General features: G+C 30.5%; 3 protein-coding genes and 1 non-coding gene across 9 annotated transcripts in view; 2 read left to right on the top strand and 2 right to left on the bottom strand.

Moving 5' to 3' along the window:
- Window positions 1-2,045, top strand: part of LOC132938594 (hepatic leukemia factor-like) — a 66,351-nt gene extending 64,306 nt beyond the window's left edge. For all 5 annotated transcript variants that reach the window (XM_061005514.1, XM_061005512.1, XM_061005513.1 and 2 more), the window contains one exon: window positions 392-2,045. In XM_061005514.1, the coding sequence (XP_060861497.1) occupies window positions 392-475 (84 nt within the window). In that variant the 3' untranslated portion in view covers window positions 476-2,045. The remainder of the gene's footprint in view (window positions 1-391) is intronic.
- Window positions 2,046-9,134: 7,089 nt separating this feature from the next.
- LOC132938428 (ubiquitin-like modifier-activating enzyme ATG7) lies at window positions 9,135-15,545 on the bottom strand. 2 transcript variants are annotated; one of them, XM_061005259.1, is made up of 16 exons: window positions 15,297-15,543; window positions 14,047-14,118; window positions 13,727-13,955; window positions 13,450-13,648; window positions 13,257-13,370; window positions 12,946-13,184; window positions 12,474-12,571; window positions 12,291-12,402; window positions 12,079-12,223; window positions 10,787-10,945; window positions 10,456-10,632; window positions 10,248-10,379; window positions 10,054-10,163; window positions 9,862-9,994; window positions 9,612-9,731; window positions 9,135-9,554 (listed from the first exon to the last, which is right to left on the bottom strand). In XM_061005259.1, the coding sequence occupies exons 2-16, from the start codon at window positions 14,060-14,062 to the stop codon at window positions 9,495-9,497; spliced, it is 2,043 nt and encodes a 680-aa protein (XP_060861242.1). In that variant the 5' UTR covers window positions 14,063-14,118; window positions 15,297-15,543; the 3' UTR covers window positions 9,135-9,494. The 2 variants fall into 2 exon arrangements, 1 of the variants encoding a protein (XP_060861242.1); XR_009663913.1 differs by lacking the exons at window positions 9,135-9,554; window positions 9,612-9,731 and having other exon boundaries at window positions 10,054-10,153; window positions 15,297-15,545.
- A 733-nt stretch (window positions 15,546-16,278) lies between these two features.
- LOC132939992 (U5 spliceosomal RNA) lies at window positions 16,279-16,402 on the bottom strand. The gene has a single exon (XR_009664045.1). It is a non-coding gene; the product is annotated as a U5 spliceosomal RNA (small nuclear RNA).
- A 5,189-nt stretch (window positions 16,403-21,591) lies between these two features.
- LOC132938278 (ATP-dependent RNA helicase DDX42) lies at window positions 21,592-25,954 on the top strand. Its single transcript, XM_061005026.1, has 14 exons — window positions 21,592-21,992; window positions 22,074-22,218; window positions 22,330-22,430; window positions 22,519-22,621; window positions 23,257-23,554; window positions 23,624-23,763; window positions 23,827-24,055; window positions 24,129-24,397; window positions 24,461-24,611; window positions 24,957-25,049; window positions 25,113-25,246; window positions 25,302-25,409; window positions 25,479-25,601; window positions 25,682-25,954. Exons 1-14 carry the CDS (start codon window positions 21,790-21,792, stop codon window positions 25,796-25,798), a joined length of 2,214 nt encoding a protein of 737 aa, XP_060861009.1. The 5' UTR covers window positions 21,592-21,789; the 3' UTR covers window positions 25,799-25,954.
- The last annotated feature ends 575 nt before the right edge of the window (window positions 25,955-26,529 follow it).

Genomic DNA, 26,529 nt, shown 5'->3' with positions numbered 1-26,529 from the left:
AACTGTACGCGTGTACGGTGTACCTATAAAAAAAAAGGTATTTTAACGATCGATGACCGAATACTTATATACTTTTTATTCATCATTAGGCTATTTTTAATTTACGTGGTTATTACTTATTAGTTATTAATATTTAATAGTTACGGTGAACTAATATTAGGATTTTTATTAAGAAGCCAAAACATAGGTGCACTATAAAAACTGTTAATATAGTCGATTTTAAACCTGCGCAGATTTATCTTAACTTTATATTTAAATTTCTGGGTGTAGAACCGTTTTTGTGCGTTTCGCACAAAATACGTAATACGTATAATACCTTTGCTTTACTAACAAAAAAACAAACAGATTATTAATATAAAAATAGTAAAATATGTATTCTTGTACATTACAGAACATGGGCCTTCGACAAGAGATGGAACGTTTAAAGAAAGAAAATTTAGCACTCCGAGATCGTCTTTCAAAGTTCGAGATCTAGAATATTTACCGTGGATTTGTATGCACCATAATACCCTTACCCTCTGTGTTTTTGAAAAAAAAGAAATACCTTACCCAAATTGTCGTTACTATTTATCGCACCGTTGACCGTCAGCTCGTTAATAAACACTCACTCTTCCAACGCACCGCGGTGGTCGCCTGTAAGAAGTCGTGTATAGAAATGAGTTATATTATAATTAATACGTTGTAGTTTATAAAACATAAAAATGCATATAAACATATATATGTATACAATAATATATTATAAATATTATTGTTATAACGCAACTGATCTCAATTCCAAATACGAAAGAAATTCCACATTCAATGTTATCAAACAATTTATTTATCGGACCTCAGCAGATTCTCAGGAAGAAAACAAATTTGTCAATACAACAGCACTGGATTCAAAATAACATGATATAAAACAAAGTTAATTTTCCCGAGTTTAAACTTACAATAGCATTTAAGTCGATGTACATGGTTTTTGTTGTTCTGTACATAAAATAGGTCTACAATTATTAAATTATTAATTATATTATTATTATTTTATTATTATTATTTTTATTATTATTATTATTATTATTATTATTATTATAAATCGTCCTATTTATATGTTTTTATAAAAATTAAATGCGTGTTAACCTGACATATTATATTAATATAGTCTTGATAAGTATAAAAAAATATTATAAACGTAAAAAAAATAATTCATTGGTACAAGATAAGACTTTATAATATATATATAAATAATATTATATATTATTATAATGCTAATTGAGAAAAAAAAACAGAATTTATTTTCGATTGATTTTTTTTTTTGCATTGGTCATTATTATGTATTGAGAATTGACCCTTCTAGATGCAATTTATTTCATAACATTGTTTATATACTGTAGTGGACGATATGATTTCTTTAGTGAAGTTTTGAGGGATCTGTTTTCGTTTTACATCTATATCGTTGCGTGGGGATTTGTTTTATTTATTTATGCTTCCAATATTGTATAACATGTCAATTAATTCATAAGATCATCACAAATTAATTATTAATTGTTTTATTTTAATATGTATAGATTTCTTAAATATATTATATAATTATCCTTCCTCCTCATTATGATTGACGAGCGTTTTTAATATGTTTAGTTTTACCATTATTATTTAATTGTTTGATTAGATACTTATCTTTTTCTTTATTATTATTTTTAGCAATTAAGTGTTGATTTTTAAAAATGTTTATTTGTAGACATTTAAATGATTATTGACAGCTCGCTTATTGTTTCATAGGATTATTTAATTAGGCTTTAGAAAATTAAGGTATTTGTTCTAAGGATCATATTTGATATTTTGTGAATAGTTACTTTTTTTATAATACTTTAATAACATAATACCTAATTGTAATTTTGTTTGAGAAAACAAACGTATGGGTCAGGGCTGCTGTAAGATTTTCTTTTTTTTTTTCTTTTTATATATATATGAACTTCATATATACATAACATTGTTGTCAAATTATAATTATTTCAAAAAATGTTATTGTTTTGCATGAATATTGAATATACACGAAATGACCATTAGCTTATCATGTTATTGATTTTAATAATATATACCTTCACTATTAGTTTAAAAAAGTATTTCAATTTTTTTTAGTTGAATTAATTTTTTATGATTTTTACAACTACATATTTTGTACTCTATAATTGGACACTATTGGTCCTCACGGAGTTACCACCAATGGCGAAAATGTAAAACCAATCGTTGCACGGTAACATATTTACATACAGAATACCCTTCCTTGACCAGCAGACAACAGTCGCCAACCTTTCAGACTTCACAGGCCAACAATATAGTGATAAGTTTATGGCATAAAATTCCAAGGACCCCATCTTCAAATAATAATAATATGAATCTTTTTAAGGAGATAATAAATTTCTGTTGCTGAACGCTCCTCGAACACTCTGTGCTTAATCATAGCTACGGCCTATAGCTATATTATATAGCCTTCTTATATGAAAAGTATATTATATATTTCATATTTAGATATATTTCTATACTCCCACTATTGCGGATTTGGTTAAAAAAAACAAAAAAAAATTCCCATATTCCATAATATATAGGCATTTTATGATAATATCGTAGATAGATAGGTACCTGCTTATTATCGCAACAGCACAATATGATTATCATTTTTGGTTAACATTAATATAATATTATTATAACATAATTATGGCATCAATAACCTATGTACAAAATTCTTAAGTTTCACAGGTACTTACACAATGGTTATTTTTCTAAATCGTTCATGAATGTTGTACTGAAAATATAAGAAAATTATATGTAATGTGGATGGGTTTCAGTGGCGAACCCAGAGCTTAATTTTTTTTGGGGGGAGGGGGGAAAAAGTTTCAAAATTGGCTAAACACAGTGTAAAACAAAGGAGAACTACGGCGATTGGGGGGGGTGCAAATGTCCCCTTTGCCCGCCACTGGTAGGTTTCGCGCACTTGATGATCGCCGCCTTGTCGCCAACCTATAACTACGGGCTACGGCAGTGCAGGATCCACATCAACGACAATTGACAAATAGGTAACTGGGTATGTCCAGATTTTTCTACGGACCAAAAGTCTGAAAACTTACGGTTCGTCAGAGGCTCATCACTGATGTTTTGATTTTGATTTTCGACCTCCAAGATCGCCTAGTTGCATAATACTATTATGTAGGCAGTATATCCGCGAACATAAACTATTGTTAGGAAATCGGAAAATATGTATTTTTCCTTTGCAAAGTCATGTAGAGATAAAATAATAAAATTATTCTTCTCTTCTTTCGATCGTATTACATTTCTTAGTTCCTTACCTTCTCCCAGACAACTGGCCCGTGACTGACGATACGTAGGTACCTCAGATTCGGTCCGCCGCGACGCATTAAAAAAGTTTGGTGACCATGCTGCAGTGTAGACTACCAAAATGTTCTCCAGTTGGTGACCAAGAAAATTATACCTATACGTCTAATCTAGTCCGAACATAATTTGTTAAGTCAATTGCTTACGGCGGCTACTACAGTCGGTCGTGTCTTAAAGAAATTAATATAGGCAGATGACATTAAGGTGACTTGTAAAGTAACACAAGCGCACAAAGTAAACGCACATAAGTGTGTGTGAGTCTAATCTGTAATCATTTTCGGTCAATATTTCCTAGAAATGTCCTGAATTATACAGTAGGCCCACATGATACCGCCGGTAGGTCGGTCGTCATTTATATAATATTATTTGTATATTCGTCGTCAATTAACTTGAGTACGCGCAGGCATTGACAATAATATTTAATTAGATACCTAAGCCTTTAAAAAATGACTGTTTGACTAAAAAGCCAGACAAAACGGAAGGATTTAGGTTTGACGGATTTAATTTTTTTTAAACTGATTTTAATTGATTTACAAGTTTACTGTATATTGTCATTGAGTCGATTTTGGATATCTATATTTTTTTCAGCTGTGATATTTTTCAATCATATTATTCACCATGACACTAACAATATTCGGAATACTAAAAATCACCTCTATTCAAACCTAGTAAACTTGTTAATCAATCGTCGGCGGATCCGGGGGGGGGAGGGCAAAGGGGACATTGCCCACCACCCAATCGCCGTAGTTTCCCTTTGTTTTACACTGTGTCTAGCCAATTTATGTACTTTAGTACTTTTGCCCCCCCCCCAAAAAAAAAAAAAAAATTTAGCCCTGAATCCGCCACTGTAATCAATCATAATCCGTTTTCAAAATTAAAATTCATCAAACCAAATTCATTCGGTTTTTCTGGCTTATTGGCCTAAAAAACAATTTTTTTCATCGACCACAGCCCCCTTGATTGACTAGTTATTATTTACAATATTTAAATATTTTACCAAAACAGATAAAGTTAAAAATATATTTGTAAATTGTTAAGATTGTTAAAACGTTGTTGACATTGATATTAATGACTAAACCTTTATAGGATTCAAGAAGTATTACCATTAACACTTAAACGTAGAATTTACGAGCGTAACTTAATCTTTAGACTATTATTTGTCTACCTCCGACTTCCTAATAGTTCCGCAATTAAGATTCTTGGGGCCCCGGACAAAGTCAATGTGTAGGGCCCTGAGGTCTACCTAAGTATATAATGTTGTTTGATAGGTTACCTATACAAAAATAAATAATGATGGTGATTTTTTTTTTTGAAAGCTTAAAAATATAATGTGAAGACCCAGCGACCCTTGTATTGAAATATATAAATATAACTAACACTTTTAGTGTTATTTTTTTACTATAAATATTAATTAAAGCTTTCCACACATAAGAGTAAGTCAATAACAACAAAACAATAAAACACTATATTAATATAATTTTATAGATAAATATAGATATTATTATGGATAAATAGACAAATTCTTAGACAGCAAATTAGATAGCATGATAAATTTTAAAAATAAATATTTTTATTTAATATATTTTATTTTATTTAAACATAAGATTACAATGCAATTTTTTAAAAATTTAAAATAGATGCGGGGCGCCGTCGGGGCCCCTGAGCCAACGATTATCGGCCCTTTACAGGGGCATTGCCGCGGCTGCCCCTGCGGTTGTTGCGGCACTGCTCCCTAACGTCACCCAAAAATGGTACCTATCCAATTTCTCTTGACTTAAAAGATTTTTTCTAATTTAGTTTTAATTATTTTGTCTCGTTGTTATTACACTTAGGTATAATAATACAATAATTATTTTATACTGTGAATTACCTATTATGTGACTATGTCATAATATGATCTTATAAATATTGTGTCGCTGTGCGGGATGCCACAAAACTATCAAACTAACGTTACGTAGGTATTAAATAATATAATAAAGAATATTATACTATGATATAACGACATCGTTTTTTATAATAATAATAATAATAATAATATTATAATTACATTCTTATTATTTATTTAATGCTATCATTGCTTAAAGGACCTAATGCCTACGCGGTCAATGCATTTGTGTTGCTTGTATTATAAGTACTGCAACTTCAATGCCCATAAATATACGCGAGATATTATGCTAGAAATGGCAATATTGCATCATTTGTACATACCTACCTGAATTTTCATCAGTGACTGAATCACACATGATATCCCATACCTACCTACGAGGTACTAGCACACTTATAGACTTATATTATAAGTCTGTGACCAGCACGGCAGCACGACATATACATTATGCCCACATATTTACATATTATACTATTATTACAATAGTTAAACTGAGGTTAAACCGCGGAATTCGGCCGGTAAAATCGGTGGGGCGAGCGTAACCGAGCTTTTATAAACTGTGTTTGTAAAACCGAGCCCTATAGTGTTATAAGCATTTGACCTATAAAGATTGTCACAACTAGTATTAGGTACAGTTATAGTTGTCTTAAAAACGGGCACCGGTTAGGTTATCAACGTTCGGCGATAAGAAAACTCGCAGATTACCTCTGTAAAAATAAAAATAAATACATATAAGTAATCTGCTGGTACATATTATAATATGCGAATGGCAATCGTAAAGTAATAAAATATTTTGCACCAACTCAACATAAACGCCATATACTTAATAGGACGTCGGCGCAATATTTGTTTTCTCTCCCAGGTCAAGGCGCAACACTGCAGATAAAACGCGTTTGGTAATATGGTTTTTTTTTTTTTATGATTTTTGAGTAATCCGAGATTAAAACCACCTATTACAGAAAATTTAGCGAATAATATCTTTTGGGGTTCGACGCAATGTCGGTCTTATATTTTATTACCTATTATTTTGCTTAAAAGAGTTGGCGGCGGTGCAGGGTACCGCTGATGCCCACGGTTGTACATCATCCCACTACCCACTACTGCCCACTACGTCCCATGGGTGTCAAATGGATCTGCAGTAATGGGTGCGTGTTAAATTTTTAATTCGATGATGTATATATAATATATTATACTGTATACGAAAAACGATTTTTATCGGAAACTCAGAAAGCCTTGGGTCTTACACGATATTACCCGATTAGTCTGGCGCTGATCCACAGCTACGATTTAGGCCGGGGCTTTGCGCTGAGTATTTCGCCACGTTTTCTTCCACATCCGTCGACATAATAACCAATGCTGCACTTTTGATCCGATCGAAAACGCTGCGGAGTACGCCGTGTACGGCCCCGGCCTTAAAGTGCCGGCAATTTGTAGGTTACTGCTGCGGTGTGCTGCACGAACCACTTACCTACACCGATGAACCTCTGTATGAAACTGTCGAGGTTTAGCTATAAAAATGTTTACATTTTCCAAAATGTTCAACCGCAAATAGTTTGCATATTTTCATGGTTTTGACAAATGTTCGTCAAAGTTTGAACTTAAAATGCTTATAAAAAAATTGTGCGTATTATGTGTATATCTTTAATATTTTCAAATAGTTATCATAACAATACTCTTACGAGCAACCTTATTGACACCTTGTATTATATTTTTTAAACTTTTTGACCGAAGTACCGAACGAATAATTTTTTATCGAAACATAATACCTATACGAAAAGAACAAAATAAATCGAACACGTTCTAAACGATAATGGTGTAACTTCTTGGTGACCAAGTTAATCCAAGAAATTATTTTAATTATTTAATAATGAAATTCAAATTTTCACAAATTTCTATATGGTTTTTTATCTACCGATTATTTTAAAAAGTAATACTGAACATTTTCAGTTTTTATCTTCCAAAAGTAGGTACCAACTAGGTCCAATTTGTTACCAAAAACCACCATCGAAGTTAATGACCAGAGCATTTTTTCTTCTAGTAAGTGTTTCCAGACAAAACCAAAATGTATAATTAAATAGATATTAAATTGTTTTGAGACAATAATGTATATCGATATCATATACCCTCAAAAACATTATTGTCTATAGTATTTGTGTAATGAACGATCTTACTCGCCGAGATTAAAAATACATATAAAAAAAAAAATGATTTTGCGCATCGTCTACATGACGTCTAAGTTGTACGCGGGGGGTCAGATAAAGAAACAAACGGACGACAGTGCTCTGACATCTGCTCAATATAATGTTTAATATTATTTATTTAAGTAAGAATATATTATTATACATGCAAGTATGCAACTCGCGCAACGTATAATAATTGTATTATGCCATAATTAGCATAGCACTTAATATGTTCGATGAAACGATAAACGCATACTACGCACCGTTTTTCAGTGGTCCCGCAGGCTAGCTGTATAAATAATATATTATGTTATAATAATACAAACAAATCCCGCGCGCTTCGTTGCCCGTATAAAAAATCACAACTCTACGAAAAATTGGCATTGATCAAATCCTTTTTTTGGTTGCGGTAAATGCAACTCGGCCACCTTGGTAGGCAGTGTGCGAAAATTCGATTTGATGCACGCTTGTACCTGATCGGCCGAATGACCAATGGAAACCAATAATAAATAAATACTAGTTCCTACTAATTATTTCTCCTATAGCAACCATTTACAAAAAAAAAAAAATGTCAGTATTCGCTTAGTATTATGTGACCAACCGAGTGAAAATCGAGTTTAGTATGTGACCTACCAAGACGATTATCTATATTATGTTCGATGAAACGATAAACGCATACTACGCACCGTTTTTCAGTGGTCCCGCAGGCTGTATAAATAATATATGTTATAATAATACAAACAAATCCCGCGCGCTTCGTTGCCCGTATAAAAAATCACAACTCTACGAAAAATTGGCATTGATCAAATCCTTTTTTTGGTTGCGGTAAATGCAACTCGGCCACCTTGGTAGGCAGTGTGCGAAAATTCGATTTGATGCACGCTTGTACCTGATCGGCCGAATGGCCAATGGAAACCAATAATAAATAAATACTAGTTCCTACTAATTATTTCTCCTATAGCAACCATTTACAAAAAAAAAAAAATGTCGGTATTCGTTTAGTATTATGCGACCAACCGAGTGAAAATCGAGTTTAGCATGTGACCTACCAAGACGATTATCTATATTATGTACGGACAACGTACGGGTACCGATCTATTAACGGGTAAGCTACATTTTTTAAACTTAAGTGATGTACAAAAAGTGTATTGCTAAAAATATTTTAAAAATAAAATAAATATTTTTTATAATAACATAATTTTATGAAATTTTTTGAATAGTTTTGACAAATTGCTGTTATAGGTACCTATGTGTATTCATTCATACATTTTTGTTAAACTGATATTTTATATTACTAATGTATTAATTAAATAGTTGTGAACATAATATTTGACTGTTTTTAAATTAATTATTGGTCTAGTAGATCACATACTAAATGAATACCAATAGTGAAATAAAAATTAAGTTACTATAATATTATTATACAATGTTAAAAATATTACCTATAGATATCTAAGGTTACACTTTGTCTACATAGTATTACTAAAATTAAAAACCAAAAACCAACTTAATGAAAGTATAATACATTGTTAGATAAAAAAGAGACAATTTTTTTAGTTTTTTTAGGAAACTAATTTCCTTATAGTAAATTGCATCCTATCTTAGGATTAATAAGTTTATGTTTTCAGCTTACATAAACCTAGGTTTTAGGTACCTTATATAATTAATTGTGTATAAATAAAATAACAAACTTGTTAAAATATCTAACATGTATAAAATTGTTCAAGTTTATTAATTAGTAGATAATTTTAATTTATAATTATATAAAAATAAATAATACGAGTTTCATGTTCCATTATGTTTTTATATTGTATGATGTAGGAGTAGGACGTAGGACGTACTAATGTACTATTATACTTAAATTCAAAACAATCTAAATCTTAATCATATTTGAAATAATTATAAACTTACATACTATTCAGCATATAAATGTTAATACAATTTTGAAAAATTAAAATAATTGACATTTTACATTCTTAAGTGACGAAAATAATGTTTAAATAAATAATCACAACAACAAAAACAATATAACAAAATGAGCTTAAAATCTATGAAATATATCACACACGTTCGCTATAAGTTCCAGAATCTTCAACATCCGAATCATTAATTTCAAAAATCTATAAATTTAATATTAACATGAAATATTTATTGGATGGTGTTCAAAATGTACTTACTTCGATGTTTTCAAATTCATTCTTAAGTCTTGTTAATCCAGTTAAATCTTCTAAGTAATTAGGATTTGTAAATACGTTGTTTAAAAATTCTTCTTTTTTATTCAAAAAGTCATTAATGACCTGCAAAAAAATAATAAAAGTAAATGCATAATAGTTACATAATAGAATACTCAGTGAGGCCCAGTATTCTTTTTTTTTGAGAGATAAATTATAATAACTATAATAATAATAAAAAATTGTTAAAACTTACTGTTGTTGAACATGCAATACACTGAAAAAAACTTGAAGTAAATGGTATTATCTGCTGAAAATCAGATATAAATCCTCTAATGGAATGAGGTACAATCCCTAAACAACATTTAGCATTCGCCAACACATTGTACCTAAACAAACAAATCTCACTTGAGCAGCTGCTTAACTATTATTGTTTTTATAGACATACTTCAATTGAATGTATGAGACAAATAACTCGACAGCCAAAGCCCCTGCTATGTTGGAAACACCAGGTCTGGTGACTGTGCATTGCTGATCTAGTGTCTTATCTACGAGTGACTTAATTTAAATAATTTTTATCATAAAAATAATGAAATACAAAAAAATATAACTATTTCTATAAAATTAATGATTAAATTTTACATTTCCCGGTGCTGTGACATCATTACAAAAATAGCAGCCTAATTTTTGTTCACCAGTAGAAACATCTGGTATTTTAACTCCATGTCTGATTACTAAATATGATTCAAATCCTAAGGCCGCAGTTATGGCAAGCTAGAACACAAATAACAAATTATAACTGTAATATTTATACATAAAAAAAAACTGTTGATTGAAAATTAATAATTACCTTATTGTGTAATGTAGATAACATAGTAGGCAACCAACGACTTTCTCGAGAATCCGTTAACAAAAATATAATATCATTATCTTCTATTAATTTTGATAATAAATCTACATTTTTATGATCATCAATGTTTGCCGCATGGCCAGGCATTGGAATACTCATAACCACACCAGTACTATTCTAAAAATACAATGTCCATATGTTAAACATAATATCATCTCACAATTGTATTTAATGGTTTCAAATTTCAATATTATATTAGTATATTACTAATGCATAATGATTAAACAGCAATAATAAATATATCAATATTAAATTATTTACTAATACATACAATTTCTGGATGTATTTCACGTAATACATCAGCAGCAGCTATTGCTTTGTAAGTATTTGAATTGATGCAATGAGAGTGCCTGTATAATGACTGCCTTACTGGATTTGAATATGATACTTTTCCATTGTCAATAAATGTTATGTTCCGAACACCCCATGCCTAAGAAATAGAAATCACAATATACAATATATTAAATCATATAAATATACGTAATTTGATTTAAGATGTGCTAGTTGTAATTTTCAAACCAAAAACTAATCAAATTTCATTACCTATTTACTTAATTTAAAAGGTTTTTAAAGATAAAATATGTTTGTTATTCATTATTTTAATTTTTGTAACAGTAAAAAACGTATAAAATATGTTACTGTCAATGTTGATGATTAACCATTATCAATCATAACTCGTTTGAGAAGGAAATCATCGAATTTCAGAGGTTAAACATAATATGATTTAAAGTATTTAAATCAGAAACTTTTTTTTATAACATAGGTCAACAATGTTTACACATATTTCAAGGACCACAAAAAGTAATATATTTTATTCTTGTAAGATAGATCAAGGTGGTCCAACCCGTGGCCCACCTCAAATTCTTAAAGCATTTTTTAGGCCTCCTTTAGAAGACATAATATGTAGTACATGATTTAAGTAATTTTAGTGTTTATAATATGGTGGGAGATGGCGCAGCAGCAGTACTAATTTATATGTAATATGTATTCTATAATGTGATGACTTGTGTATTATATTACAATATGTTTCAACGTTTGTTATAGATTATACAAATAAAAATATTATTTTTTTTTTGGCTGCAGCCCCCTTACGCCGTGTCCTACGTAAATCCGGCGAGTCCGACGATTTCTATTCTGACCGTGCTGTTCCAATTGCGTCCGATGCGGCGAAATACAAGCTGTTTTGTTTTTTGTCGCATTTGTCGGATTCACGTAGGACACAGCGTTAGTGTTTATAAATTTGTAAATTGGCACTCCAACTACTAAAGGTTGGACCGCCCTGAGATGGGTAAATTATTAAATATTAATACTCTATTTTATTTTATTTTACACTGATATAAAAAAATATAAAAATATAAATTATTAACAGTGTTTTCTGTTTGCTATATAATATATAATATTTGTTTATCAACAGATTTCATAAACTTTTAAAATATTTCAATTAAAAAAATATGGGTTTAAGCAAAAGTTAATACATTTTGACCAATATAAATTAAATGTTCAATTGAATCATAATAGGTATTTAATCAAATTTATTGTATAATAGAATAATATTATACAAACCATTAAATTTCTAGCCACACAACAACCAAGTGTGCCAGCCCCAATAATTAGACATTTTGATTGAGCAACAATATCTAAGTTTAAATCAGGAGCAATGCGCCATTTCATTAACTTAAGATTTAGATCTACAGATTCCTTTGCTTGTCTAAAAATAATATTAATAATTAATACAACTACAATAAAATCTTAATCATGTTTTTAAATATACTAACTTTGTAGAGTCCATGGTTTTACTGAGGTCTACATATTTTGGACAGAATATTCCTTTAGCATTTTTTTCCCAGCCCACAAATTTGATAGCATCTTGTCTAAAAGCATTTTCAGCTAAATATAAAACAAATACAAACATGTTGAGTAATTATTTTTTATTTCATAATAATATTACTAAAACTTACAAGATACTTTTATATTAAACAACATGCTTGCTGAAAATTTAGTAGTAGGAGAACCTCGTAATGCTATTACTCTCAACGATGAAGTTCTCATGGAGGGACTAAAAGTAAAATTTACTATTAATACAATTGTCCCACAAATGTTATCAATCAAAAAATAGCAAAAATGTCGCCAACTCTATTCCTTATATCATAATGTGATTTATTTTACTACCAAAATGAGTAATGAATAGTTGAATATAGTTCTACTATAGTAACTTAGTAAAGTACTACATTTTTAGTTAGTACTACTAAGCATGCAATACAGCAAGTTGCCATGGACGGGCTGTTTGTCACCCCCACTGAGTCTACTCATCTGCATGCTTGTGTGTAGTAAAGCCATGTGCAATAGTTGGCAGCCCAGGTCACTTCTTATGTTGAATAAGACTTAATACTCTTAAATTAATATTTATATATTTTTAATTGTATATATTACCAGTGAAATAAAATTAAATACAAAAGATTTCGTAAAGGCCATCCAGGATTATTCAATAAATCTGATGGATCAGCAAACACTAAATAACCATTTGAATCACTTTCTGTACTATTTTTAAGTAAATCAATGTACTCTTTTAGAGTCATAACTGTAAGGTTTCCTTCTTTTGTGGATACAACTCCAAAAAATCCTCTTTGGTTAATTTTTAGATTTTTAAATCCAAAAACCAATAAATCAAACTAAAATATAACAATATTAATATTAATATAATATAATATAACAATGGAATAAAACTCTATTATAATGTTCACCTGTGTAGGAGAAAATATATTTTGAAGAAGAGTAGGTACATCATTTAGACAATACTTTGGCCCGGAAAATGATGGGAAAGCAAACCAATAGTAAAAAATATATCGTTTCAAATCCTAAAATACATAGTAAATATTTAATAACATATTAAATTAAGTAACATAATTATGAACAATAATTAACAAAACAACTCACTGTGTACATTAATACATCAAAAGCTGGAATTATGGATGGGTCTTCGATAGCTTTACCAGAACGGAAATTGTCTAATAACCGCTCACCAAATTCTTTTAATAACTCATTTTTATCACATATTTTAAATGAGTCTATTGTATTTTTATTTAAACAGTAGCCACGGGCAATATATTTAAAAGATGTTTCATCATTAACTTCTCTATAACATAAATTTTAGATAAATACAAATTAATAATTCTAAAAATTTGATATAAAATAAAATGATAAAATGACATACTGATTAAAGGATGAACATTCAAATGACATATATGGATTACTATTAGAAGTATAATATCCAATCAACGGTCTATGGACTTCATCTAGTTTGTCAACTTCTAATTTTAATTGACAAACTTTGAACCAAAAATTAGGATCAAGGCAAGATGATAATGGTTCAAATCGCAATAATGTTTCATCTTTTATTGAGGTCTTTGAATAATCCTCATTATTAGTAGTACTTGCTGTTTCTAAAAATGTATAATGGAGTAATTTATTTATAACTATATTTATTTAGCTATCATAACAATTAATGGTAAAATAATAAAATATATAATTTACCTGTTGAACTAGCCATTTTGTAAATTGATTGATGCAAATGTTACATATTCAGTATTCACAAATATTTTTTTTCTGAAAAATAAAAAACAACAACCATTAACATATTTTACTATTTACATTTATACAATATAGTATTTAAAATTCAATTTTATTACATTCCTGGTAATATTACAAAAGTAAATACTATCAACACATTATTGTAAATACAAATTTCTATAAACACTACCAAATATTTACTTATTTATTATACCTATGCATATTATACACGTATACCTACTTCACTTTAAATCTTAGAAGCTACTGATTGAAAATTTTAAATGCATGATCACGATAATTTGTTTAACGAGTCTTGTCGTACATTTTAACAAATTGTTTGACAATATTATCAAAATAATAATGGTATAATACTTTTTTTTCGTAATTTATTTATACAATTAAATATATAATTTTTATATACATTTCAATAGATTGTTTATACTATAATGGATTTGAAATAAATACTTTTAACATTTAACTTAATACCAATGAAAGAATGAAACTTGTAATAAATATTATTAATATGTTAATGTTTCACTCAAGGATAGTAATGATTAAATATCTTCAATATGACAAGTAATGCAGCACCTACATGTATCTAGATATTATGGTTATTACCAGAAATTTCAAACCGGTAGGGGGATGTTGAAAGAATTTCAAATAGAATTTTTATATTATGAGCAGTTAGGGAGTAAATGTTACAATAATATTTGATAAAATTTAGTTAGATTATTTTGGTTAGTTTTTAATTGTGCTATCCTACTATAACTGATTATTTAAATAATATAATTGTAATAGTAGGTATTATTTTTATTTTAAGCACTGTGTTTTACTAAACGAGATAGTTAAAAAAATCGACTAGGACAAATTCAAAAGAATGGATTGACAAGAATAAGCGAAAAATAAAATAAGGGTGTATTTAGAGAAGTTGAAAATTTTACACAGAAATTACATTTTATACATGTCTTTTTTTCAGGTATACCATTGTACACAATAATTAGCAGAAGTAGTATTCAGAAATCGGATGCCCAATGTGCCAAACTCAATCCAAAGCTACTTGTGTAATACCTACTTAATATTAGGTGCCCAAGGAAAATTAAACTGTTTAACAGTTTTAACTTTTTAAGTATTGAGCACAATTGTAGGACATTTTATTACATCTGTGAAAGTGTGAGACTGTGCAAGGTAGTTAATACATTATAAAATTAAATTACCTTGAAAGACTGAAGAATTAAAGAACTGTTAACTATGAAATGTTCATGAAAATTACTTTTCTGTAGATTTAGCCAAGCCAGAATGCCACCTCTGCCACCGTAGATTATTAGGATCACAGGCTTAACTATACTTCAACAAAAAGTATAAAGTAGGTAATAGGCACAGATATATATCTGTGGTAATAGGTATAATTTACGTTTATAAAAAAAAAAAAAAAGTATTGTCTGTGTCATAACTCATATTATAGACTATCACTATAGTCAGCGAGTCATGTCTGTGATAAGTGATTACTGATGAACTGATTATAGTGATATTTTGTGAAGATAGCTCCAGAATTTATAGTTGGCTACTATACCACTGATAAGAGATTGGTTGATACCAGTTATATTAAGATTCCTAATATTTAACTGTATACATCTTTAGCATTGATTAATAATATATTTTTAATTCTGAACGAAGCGATGAATGTAAGTATTTATTTTACAATGACGTGTTTTTTTTTTGTCTGTTTTAAAGTAGAAAAAATGCTTTGATTTTCAATGTCAGCATCTTTTCTGTTACAAAAGTGAATCTATAGGTACAGTTAGTATCTTAGACTGAGCGGTCAAGAGTAAAAATTGAAAAGCTTCAGTAAAAAAAATTAGGACAAACAGTAATTTTTAAGCACAACCAGTTTTATTTTTATGACAAAGACAAGTTAATTTTTTAATGTAACTCGATAACGATAACATAATTTCTTAGGAGCGTTTGAAGTTCAAATTTAATGTTATATACTTATATTGTATATTTAAATTAGATATGGATGAACTACTAGATGGCACTACTGTTATATTCTTATTATAGCGGACGTAGCAATAATTTTTCGTATGCTGCCAAGTCAGCCAGCACGTACGTACTACACTTCTACAGTGGTTTAGAATGTTAGTTCGACAAGTTACCGTGGTCTCATTAAAACATTTATTATTTCATTGAAGTATAAGAAGCCCGACCAGTTGGTCAGGCAATTAAAAAAATTAAATTTCTAGACTCCTTTGAGTGCTCCCCTCCACGGAAATCTTTAGTAAAAGGCGAAAGATTTTTTCGATTTGAAAGGGAACCGGAGTTGTTTAGGAATGGGTGTTCGGTTCCCTATATACATTCTACAGGGTCACGATGCCGTGCAGTTGATTGATGTTTCCACAACACCGTTAACCCGGTTAGAAAGTCATGGAGGGATCTGTGCCCGTCCAGTGCGAACTTTTGACGTCGCTGGGACGATCGATCGCCAAAACTTATGGTCACCGTCACAGCGCGCCCGAAGTTAACGCCTGAAGTTAACGCCCTAACCGCGTTACCTAATAATTATTCTCGCGAACGCCATCTGTCGACTGATTTCCGAAACACCGGAGCTTGAACGAATTCCTGATCTCCACCATCGCCGGTTTCCCGATGGACGGTCATAGCCGAACAATTATAACAATACGTTAAAAACATGACAAAATAATTGAATGGGGTCCGTTGTTTACCTTTTCTGTTCTTCGGCGGTGGTGGGGGAGCACGTTCGAACAATAGATCTATGTTCTTTAATAAGTGTTTGTTGAAATATTATTATATCTCTAATAAGCCCATGTACCACAACCACACCGTCCTTTGTAATATTCCACACGAAAACAATAAATTATATTTGAACTATATTCAATCATGATATTATTTTTATTTTTTTTTTTGCCCGGCGTTGCCAACATATTTGGTAGCCCATGTATTTCTAATACGTGATTCTATTCTAATAAAAAAAAAAATATTTTCAGATAATATAATTTATAGATTCATGATTCAAATTAGATTAATATTAAATAATAATGCGTTTAAATTATTATTTATTCGTGTTATAGATGGAGACGTAGTAAGATTGTAGCCAGTAGAGACGGTCGGACGGAGGAGATTTTGTTCTTGTAACTTACATAATATAATATTATATAGACAAGAAATACACTTTCATCACCTGACACCTCCTATAAATATTTAAATATTTTTAACAACGATGACAAACCGGGATACATATTATTGTATACAAATAAAAATATTTGTTTTAAACTTCTTTTATTAATAAAATAATATTATCTATACTACCTATAAAAGCGAAATAGATTAAATCTTTGGGACGAGTTGGCTCCGAAACGACTCGTTCTTTTTTTTGTTGCGTTTGTAATTGTCAGGACAAGGTTGTTATGATAGAAAATTTTAAGAAAATCCACCGGAAAAGTGGGAAATCTGGAAGTCAAAAACACAATAGTGGAGCCATCTGTCCAGGAGAAAAATAAACATATTAATTATATATTTTTGTTTATTGTAAAATAAATATGTTAAACTCCTGTGAACAATAAATGTTTTGTTCAAGTATAGGTACCTATATCTATAGATTTCATATATGCATTATGCACCATGCTGCCATCCATTGCTTGACTACGGAATAACGTTGTTTATAATAAATAAATAAATATAAATTTATTCATTTATTTATTTATTTAATATACCTATACGGAGGTAAGTCCTAAAACATAAAATTGCATTACAAAGTAACAGACATTGTAAAAAAAAATAGTCACATTTACTTAAATTAATATAAGTACCTATATTCTTTTCGATTCTGGCCACAACATCAGACATCGCGTAGCAATGAAACAATAAATACTTGTAAACTATTAACTATATAGTATAGAACATAATTAAATCATTAAACAAACATAATTTCGTTTAATATTTTGCGGATGGTCAAATGCAACATTTTCAAAATCGATTGTAGAAGACAGTGAAAAGTGAAAACTGGGGCGAGACAAAATGCATAATTATATCACGTTTACATATTATATAATGCCCGCCACCAGGTCGTAGTTATGTCAGGTTTCTCACTTTTTTACACAATATGTATAGGACGCTCAAAAAAGAGATGACTAAATATCAAACAAATAATACAATCATCATTTAATAATAACGACTTGAAGTTTTCAATTTCAAATATTTGGTTAATGTTAATGTTTGCAGAATGCCATGCACATAATTTTTAGGTTAAACTATGCGTACGCGGGTCTTCAATATGTATACTTATACACAATTTGTGAGGACGTCAGGTCGTATAGTTTATTAATTAGTACCACCTGAGTGTGAAGTTTTGCCGGGACTTCCACTTTTGTATATACATTATACATATATTATAATATGTACAGGACGCTCAAGACATGGCCAAACGATATACTATTAGAATAATTCATGAATATATATTATGATAATTTAAGAACAATGCGACTTGAAGATTTAAATTTCAAATATTTAGTCGATGAAGGGGGTTAGCGCACCACACTTGTGCACTATTTGTCAGGTCGTATATTGCTTGTTTAGTACCTTCTGAACGCTGTTTAAAGTTTTGCTATGTGAGGACTTCACTTTTATCTAAATATATTATATTGTTATGTACAGGGAGCCCAATAGAGACCACGGACAAACGTTATACAAATAGAATAAAGATAGATTATGATAATTTAAGAATAACAAGACTTGAAGATTTAAATTTTAAATATTTGCTCTTTATTGGATGCTTTGCACATTTTTATAGTTTCAACAGTGCGAGTGGGTCTCATGTTAACGCATCTTACTGATACTTATGCACTGTTTGTCAGGTCGTATAGTTCATTCAGTCCCTGGTCCAGCTGACTCACTAACTCTATATATTATATACATAATTATATTAAAATATGTACAGATTACAGGACACTCAATAAAGACATGGCCAAATGTTATACAAACTGAATAAAGTATATAGATATTATATATATTATTATTATAATTATATATATATATATATGTTAGATTTAAAGAACAACGCAACCTAAAGTTTTAAATTTCTAATATTTGGTTGATGTTTACTTATTACTAGACGCCCAGCACATATTTTTGTAGGTTCAGCTGTCTGATGGCGGTTTTCATATATCAACGTACAAGACGTATGCACTATTTGTCAAGACTCAGGACGTCAGGTCATATAACTATACGAAGTTCTATCTGAAGTTTGGCAAGAATTTCCACTTTTGTGTATTTGTCACAATGTCACCACATAGGTACTATGTACTGGACGACCAATAAAGACATGACCAAACGTCCAACGTTATACAAATATAATGTTGATAAAAACAACGTGACTTAAAGATTTCAATTTCAAAAATTTGCTATTGATTTTTGGTCTGGAAGCCTTTCACATACCTAATTATGTACAGGTTAAACAGTGCAAGCAGCTAGGTCTTCATGTCAATGCATTATACTTATATGCAATATTTGTAAAGTCGTATAGTTTTTTTAGTATTAGGACTTTCACTTTTGTGTGTATACATAAATACAATAATAGTATTTTAGTATATAATATATATATTATAATTTGTACAGGTCACCCAATAAAGACTTGGTAAAATGTTATACAAGTATAATATGTGATAATTAAAGCACAACGTGACTTAAAGTTTTAAATTTCTAATATTTGGATGATGTTTGCTTTTTACTGGAGGTCCTGTACAACTTTTAGTAGAATACGATTACGGAGATCGTGGTTCACTACCTTCCACTGTATTAATTATGCACTTATAGTCCAGTCACATGTGCAGTATGCCAGTATGCGTACCTATATATACTTTGATGTGTGGACTGTGGACAATGGAAGCCCGAATTACTTCCGGTATGGAATTTGTGAATGACTATATGTTACACATTAAACTTATAATTTATAGGTTTTTCAAAAATTTTACTTCAATTTCAGTAACAGGTGTTTGAGTGTTTCTTGGAGCGCCCGTCTCATCGCAGCTTCCTGCAGCAGTTTCCTGACGCGTGGACTAGTTGGAAGTCCTTTGGGCTTCCGGTAAATGATTTAATCACACTAATGCTTAAATTTACATACCAGTAAATCTTTGTTTTATTTTGTTTTGAGGTTCCTATTACGATTGTTGTTTTTATCGGACATTGTGAAAAAAGGGCCTACTTGCTGCAATGGGATGGTTGAAACTAAGAAAAATATACCTATAAATTAATTTAATTAGTTTTGAGTTTATAATTTCAGCAATGTGATAAAATTATCAAATCCTTTCAAATGTATTAATTTGATGGAAATAAAGAAATTTTTTTAGTTAAATATTATTGACATTTATTTTTATCTATATATCTAAGAGAAAAAAAATGTTTGTACCTATTACTACCTACCTATGTCCTTTATGCATTCCTAAACCGTTTATCCGGTTACGATGAAATTTGGTACAGACCTTGGGGAAGAAGATAGTTTACATTATAAAACATATTCATATATAAGAAGAATTTATCTTTCAAGACAAATATTCATACATCATGGTCCAAACTCCAAACCGTGATTGTAGCAGTCATAAACTCGTACCCACAGACCACAGAAATAGATATAATAATACCACAGGGCACAGAACAATAATACTAAGAAATAAATAATAACTAATAACTATCGTGTATTCGTGACCTATTGTCTTGACCGGGGAGGGGGGGGGGGGGTACTGACGAATAATTAAAAAATATGTGTAATTAAAAGAGAGGTAGGTAGGTAGGTAGGTTATAACTAGAACTTGAACCGATCCATTTCGTTATATCACACAAAAAAGCGTGCTGTATTCTACAGTTGATAGACAAAAGAAGTTTTTAAAACGCTGCTGAATTATAACGAAGATTGGATACCTTTAATCATTTCTGTGATACGATTTTAATTCTCTTAAATTTATAAAAAGTTATGACTTAGGTATATTATGCGGTAACATATAAGCCATAACTTTTCATCTATTTAAATTTAATTTCTTGGTCCTCTTCGTCACAGTGTCTTAATATCGTTGTAAATAAAATGTATGATACGGATTTTTTTGAAAAATAGTTGCTGGTACGTATAGTATAAATGTATAATACAGTAATATAGTAATATAAGGGCATAAGGCGTCTAAATATTCAAGACTTTCAAGATGAAAAATTCGATACCTATCGACAGGGAATGGTCGTTACGTACAGACTCGTATCCAAGTCCGATACGGTTCGGTCCGTATCGTTTGTATGTTGCACGTGTAACTTCTTGAACGTTCGATATTGACCCGATACGAATCATAGAGTAATATCACCCTATGGAATCATTGGAATCGATGCACTCAAATTTCTTCTATATCTGTGATCCCAACTTTCCAAGACCGCCCACTGCCATGCTATCAAAGGTTTATGTTCTATGATGATAACGGACGATAAGCTCGTTTGTTTTTCGTGATAACAATTGTCAGACAGTACGCACGATTCGTCCCGGTGGTACGCGTAAACTGTTAACTGTTAATACTGTTTATATATTTAGTTATAGATTGCATTCACACGGCTCAGTCGAATAATTTAATAAATCGTCACAATAAATTACAATAATTATTAATAATCGTTACCGAATATCGTTCGGCCCGTTATGGTAATCTTGTGAATCCGCTGGACACCATGCACAACAACAAGATGAATGATAAAATATCGTTTTCGTTCAACTCCGGTGGACGGTCTTCGTCGTCCCGGTCAGTAGCCATACCTCCACCAGCCAACAGCGGACTCAGCAAGCAGGGCTACTCCACTTTGAACGCCATAAACCATTCGGCAATCTCAAACACATGGGGTGTGCCGAAGAAACGAGCAAAAACCGAAGAAGAGTAAGTACTGGTGTGCGCCCACCCACTCCTAGTGACAGTTTTGTTACCATTTTTCTTGACTGAACTTTGATGGTGTTTAAGGTATTTCGAAGACGAAGATGAACAGCAACAGCCTCAACTCGAGTACATTCCTGCACCCGATAGCCCATCTAATAAAAAATCTGACTGCGATTCTGATTCATCTGAGGACCCATTAGATGCTTTCATGGAAGGATTAGAAAAAGAAGTATGTTATGGAATTTTTTTGCAATTGAGTATATAAAGAAAAATTTGTAGGTAATCCAAGTCTGATTCCCTGTTCAGAATAAAAAAAACAAAAAATAATTCATTGTCTTAGGTAAAAAAAGCAAAAACCACTGGAAAAAAAGAAAAAAAGGAAGATGAAAAAGGTATTAGACAAGATATCGAAGAAGAAGACATAGAAGAATCATACTACAGGTGTGTAAAATACCTTAAATTTGACTGTAATATCTAGCGTTGCCGGAATATAGAAATAATAGGTAATTTTTTTTCAAACACTGTTAAGGTATATGGAAGAAAATCCAACAGCGGGTCTCGTTGATGAAACTTCAGACATAGAAATTGATTATGATGAAGATGGTAATCCCATAGCACCACCAAAGAAAAAAGTTGGTACTAAATAATGATTTAATTTTCAAGATAATTATAATTAAAAACAAATCTACTTAACTAAACACCCTTTTACTTGATATATAAATATATATATTTATGTTTAAATAGTCAATACATCAAAGGCAATATTGAAATTGTTAGTTTTTGAGTTGTACACTCATCTACACTTTAAAATAAATAATTAGTAGCATATAAATGAACGGCTTTTGTAATAACAAATAATAATATTTAGTATAATCAGATATTAGTTAAAGCTTTTCATTTTTAGTTTCTACTAATAATAGGAATCAAGTTTTTATTGTAATAAAATGCATTAGTTATTCAAGTGAATTTTACATATTGCTAAGCATACATTTTTGTATATCATAGCTCAATTTTTCAAAATATCTAATTTATTCGATTTTAACTCGTGTGTTTAAAGTAAAAACCATTTTTATATTACTCAGTTTTCACCCCTTCATTAAATAATATATATATAAATTAAAAATAACTAAAAGACTAATGATTTTTGCTCAATTTTGATTTCTAACTTTATGAAATAAATGCGTCTGGTAATTTCGATTTATAGCAAACTATTTACTATATTTATTATAATATATTCTAATATTCTTCTATTTTTTTTCCCCCAAAGGAAATAGACCCATTACCTCCCATTGATCATTCTTTAATCAAATACAAAAGCTTTGAAAAGAACTTTTACTCTCCACACAATGAAATATCATCTTTAACTGTGGATAAAGTTATTCAATTACGTAAGACTCTTGGTCTCCGAGTAAATGGAGCCGATTTACCTTATCCAGTCACATCATTTGCTCATTTTAATTTTGATGATGCCCTAATGAAAATTATTCGCAAGTCTGACTATGTTCAACCCACACCGATTCAAAGTCAAGCAGTTCCTGCTGCACTTGCTGGGCGTGATATAATTGGTAAACTTGAGATATTTAAAAAAAAACTTTTTTAGATTAATATTTTTAACTTATTATAATCATCCATAGGTATTGCCAAAACTGGTAGTGGTAAAACGTTAGCGTTCATATGGCCAATGTTGGTTCACATAATGGATCAACCAGAACTAAAAGAAGGTGATGGTCCAGTTGGTTTGATATTGGCACCTACCAGAGAATTATCTCAACAAGTATAAATTAATAATCAAAAATAGATTGTTAAAAATTATTTCTAAATGTGTTTTGTTGTTCAGATCTATGTAGAAGCAAAAAAATTTGGAAAAATCTATAACCTGAGAGTAGTGTGTTGTTATGGTGGAGGTTCAAAGTGGGAACAATCAAAGGCACTTGAAGGAGGTGCCGAAATCATAGTAGGTACTCCTGGCAGAGTAATCGATCTAGTAAAAATGTCTGCAACCAACTTAACTAGAGTAACGTTCCTTGTACTTGATGAAGCTGATAGAATGTTCAATATGGGTTTTGGTAAGTATTAATGGGATTTTTAATAAGTATTGATGTAATAATTTTTTTTACTATCATATTTGTTAATGTTTAGAACCTCAAGTGCGTTCCATTTGTGACCACGTGAGACCAGATCGCCAAACATTGTTGTTTTCTGCCACATTTAAAAAAAAAATTGAAAAGTTGGCACGCGACATTCTTACTGATCCTATAAGAATTGTTCAAGGGGATGTTGGTGAAGCAAACACTGATGTAGCACAAATTATGTTGGTGATGCCACAGAGTGACAAGTGCCAATGGCTGTTGGATAATATAGTTCAATTTACATCAACTGGATCTATTCTCGTATTCGTTACTAAAAAAGTCAGTTTAATTTAGACATGAAATAAATAAATGAAAAATATAATATATTTAAGCAAATTATAGTTGGATGCAGAACAACTAGCCAGTACATTGAGTCTAAAGGAGTATGAAGTGTTGCTGTTACACGGTGACATGGACCAAGCAGAAAGGAACAAAGTAATAACAAAATTCAAAAAACAAGAAGTCAACATTATGGTAGCCACAGATGTTGCTGGTAAGATCATATTTTTTTATAATAATCGTCTGAAATAATACATTTAAAGAGAATATTAATATAATATATTATAAAATTAATCAGACGTTTGAGAAATCAGATTTGTCACAAAACTCAACACTTTGGAAAGATTACTGAACATGTCTTAGATTAATAGAGTTGCTCTTGATTCCTTCAATTTTCACTGCAAAAACTATTTTTAATGGAGGAAAAGTCGAGATTAAAGAATCCAAAACTGCAATAAAACATGATTCTATTTTTTTTTTGGACAAGTTGGGTTTTTCAAACAATAATGTCTTTTATAAGTTATAATTAATATTTGAATGTTTTTCTTAATTTATGTAGCTAGAGGTCTAGATATAGCTCATATCAGAACAGTTGTTAATTATGACATAGCTAGAGATATTGACACACATACACATCGTATTGGAAGAACTGGTAAAATATTTATTATTTGTCTGTTTAACGGATTTATTTTTTGATATAAAATGTTATTTTCAGGTCGAGCTGGAGAAAAAGGTACAGCATTTACTCTAGTTACACCAAAAGACCATGAATTTGCTGGTCACTTGGTACGAAGTCTTGAAGGTGTGGGGCAGGAAGTTCCCAAACCACTTATAGATCTTGCCATGCAGGTAAAGTCATTATTGAACTTAATTGAAACCATTATTTAACCATATATTATTCTAGAGCTCTTGGTTCAGAAAAAGTCGTTTCAAAGGCGGAAAGGGTAAATCAGTAACTGCCGGGGGTGCTGGACTGGGATATCGAGATCCGTCAGGTTCCAATAATTTTTCGGTTGGTAGTGTTCTATTTCAATGAGTTTAATGCTAATAATATTGTGACATAATGAATTTAATATTGTAGGCATCGAGTTCGTATCAGTGTCCAAAACCTGCAGCTGCAGTACTCCCAGCATCAAAAGGTGGTCCTGGAGCAGGAAGACTGTTGGCACTAAAAGAAGCATTTAAAATGCAATACCAAAACCAAGTATTAAAAATTGCTTTATGGTTTATAATCTACTAAAATTATTAATGTTCATGTATTAACTTTTATTATAATGATTACAGTTTAAAGCCAGTGAAGATCACACTTGGGAACAAACAGTCGGATCAAGTTCATCAGTAAAAGTACATACTGGTCCATTAAAAGAAAGAAAAGCCAAAAAAAACCGATGGGACAACTGAAAAATGTATTTATAAGTAACAATACTTAGATTTTGTTGGAGCTTAAGCCTATTTAACTATTTAAATCATAAGACTTTAATAACGACTTTAGTAGTTGTTTTAATAATAAAAAATTTAATTTAATTTTTCAAAAAATAAAAATCCATTTATCAATGATTTTGTTTAATTACACAACTTTCCGTGTCGTGTCATCAGAGCCGGCCCTAGGCAGGGGCCATGGGCCTTGCGCATTTGTATGAAATTTTGGACCTAGAGTTCTAAATATTATATTTTAAGGACCTACCTGAAACAAACTACCCCAGGCCTAGCTCCACCTTAAGGCCGTTCTGCGTGCCATGCTATATTTGTGAAAACCCACTGAGATTCCAAACAAAAATATGTGAACAATTAATTGATGCTTGGTTATAACTTTCACTGTTATAAAAAATACAAACAATAAATTAGTAGCATTCTCATCACATAATAAAACATAATTTATTATTTTCTATACATTTTAAAATGAAGTAGTTATTAATTGTTAATGAATCATTAATAATGATTTATTAAAGTATGGTAATAAGTGAGCTATGAGCGTGATTCACTTAAGCTTTTACAATATTCAGGGGTTCCACTTTATGAGTACATAATATACTATATATTATTATACTTTGTCCACCGCGCAACTCTGCTGTGCATTTAAATGACAGTGCGAGGTCTAATTTCTCCCACCATTCGGATGCCGGTTGTGCGTG

This window comes from Metopolophium dirhodum, chromosome 2 (genome assembly GCF_019925205.1).
Source record: "Metopolophium dirhodum isolate CAU chromosome 2, ASM1992520v1, whole genome shotgun sequence".
Classification (NCBI taxonomy): domain Eukaryota; kingdom Metazoa; phylum Arthropoda; class Insecta; order Hemiptera; family Aphididae; genus Metopolophium; species Metopolophium dirhodum.
The sequence above is the reverse complement of the archived record's forward strand: the minus strand, read 5'-3'. Positions and strand labels throughout refer to the sequence as shown.

What these genes read in the sequence shown, in the direction of transcription:
- LOC132938428 (XM_061005259.1), bottom strand. An exon ending in GTTTAATATAAAAGTATCTT is followed by an intron (nt 12,403 to 12,473) that starts GTAAGTTTTAGT and finishes TTTTATATTTAG; the next exon opens with CTGAAAATGCTTTTAGACAA. An exon ending in GTATTGCATGTTCAACAACA is followed by an intron (nt 9,732 to 9,861) that starts GTAAGTTTTAAC and finishes ATTTTTTTGCAG; the next exon opens with GTCATTAATGACTTTTTGAA.
- LOC132938278 (XM_061005026.1), top strand. Translation starts at nt 21,790, where the DNA reads ATGCACAACAACAAGATGAATGATAAAATATCGTTTTCGTTCAACTCC. An exon ending in CGAGCAAAAACCGAAGAAGA is followed by an intron (nt 21,993 to 22,073) that starts GTAAGTACTGGT and finishes ATGGTGTTTAAG; the next exon opens with GTATTTCGAAGACGAAGATG. An exon ending in CAGGTTCCAATAATTTTTCG is followed by an intron (nt 25,410 to 25,478) that starts GTTGGTAGTGTT and finishes TTAATATTGTAG; the next exon opens with GCATCGAGTTCGTATCAGTG.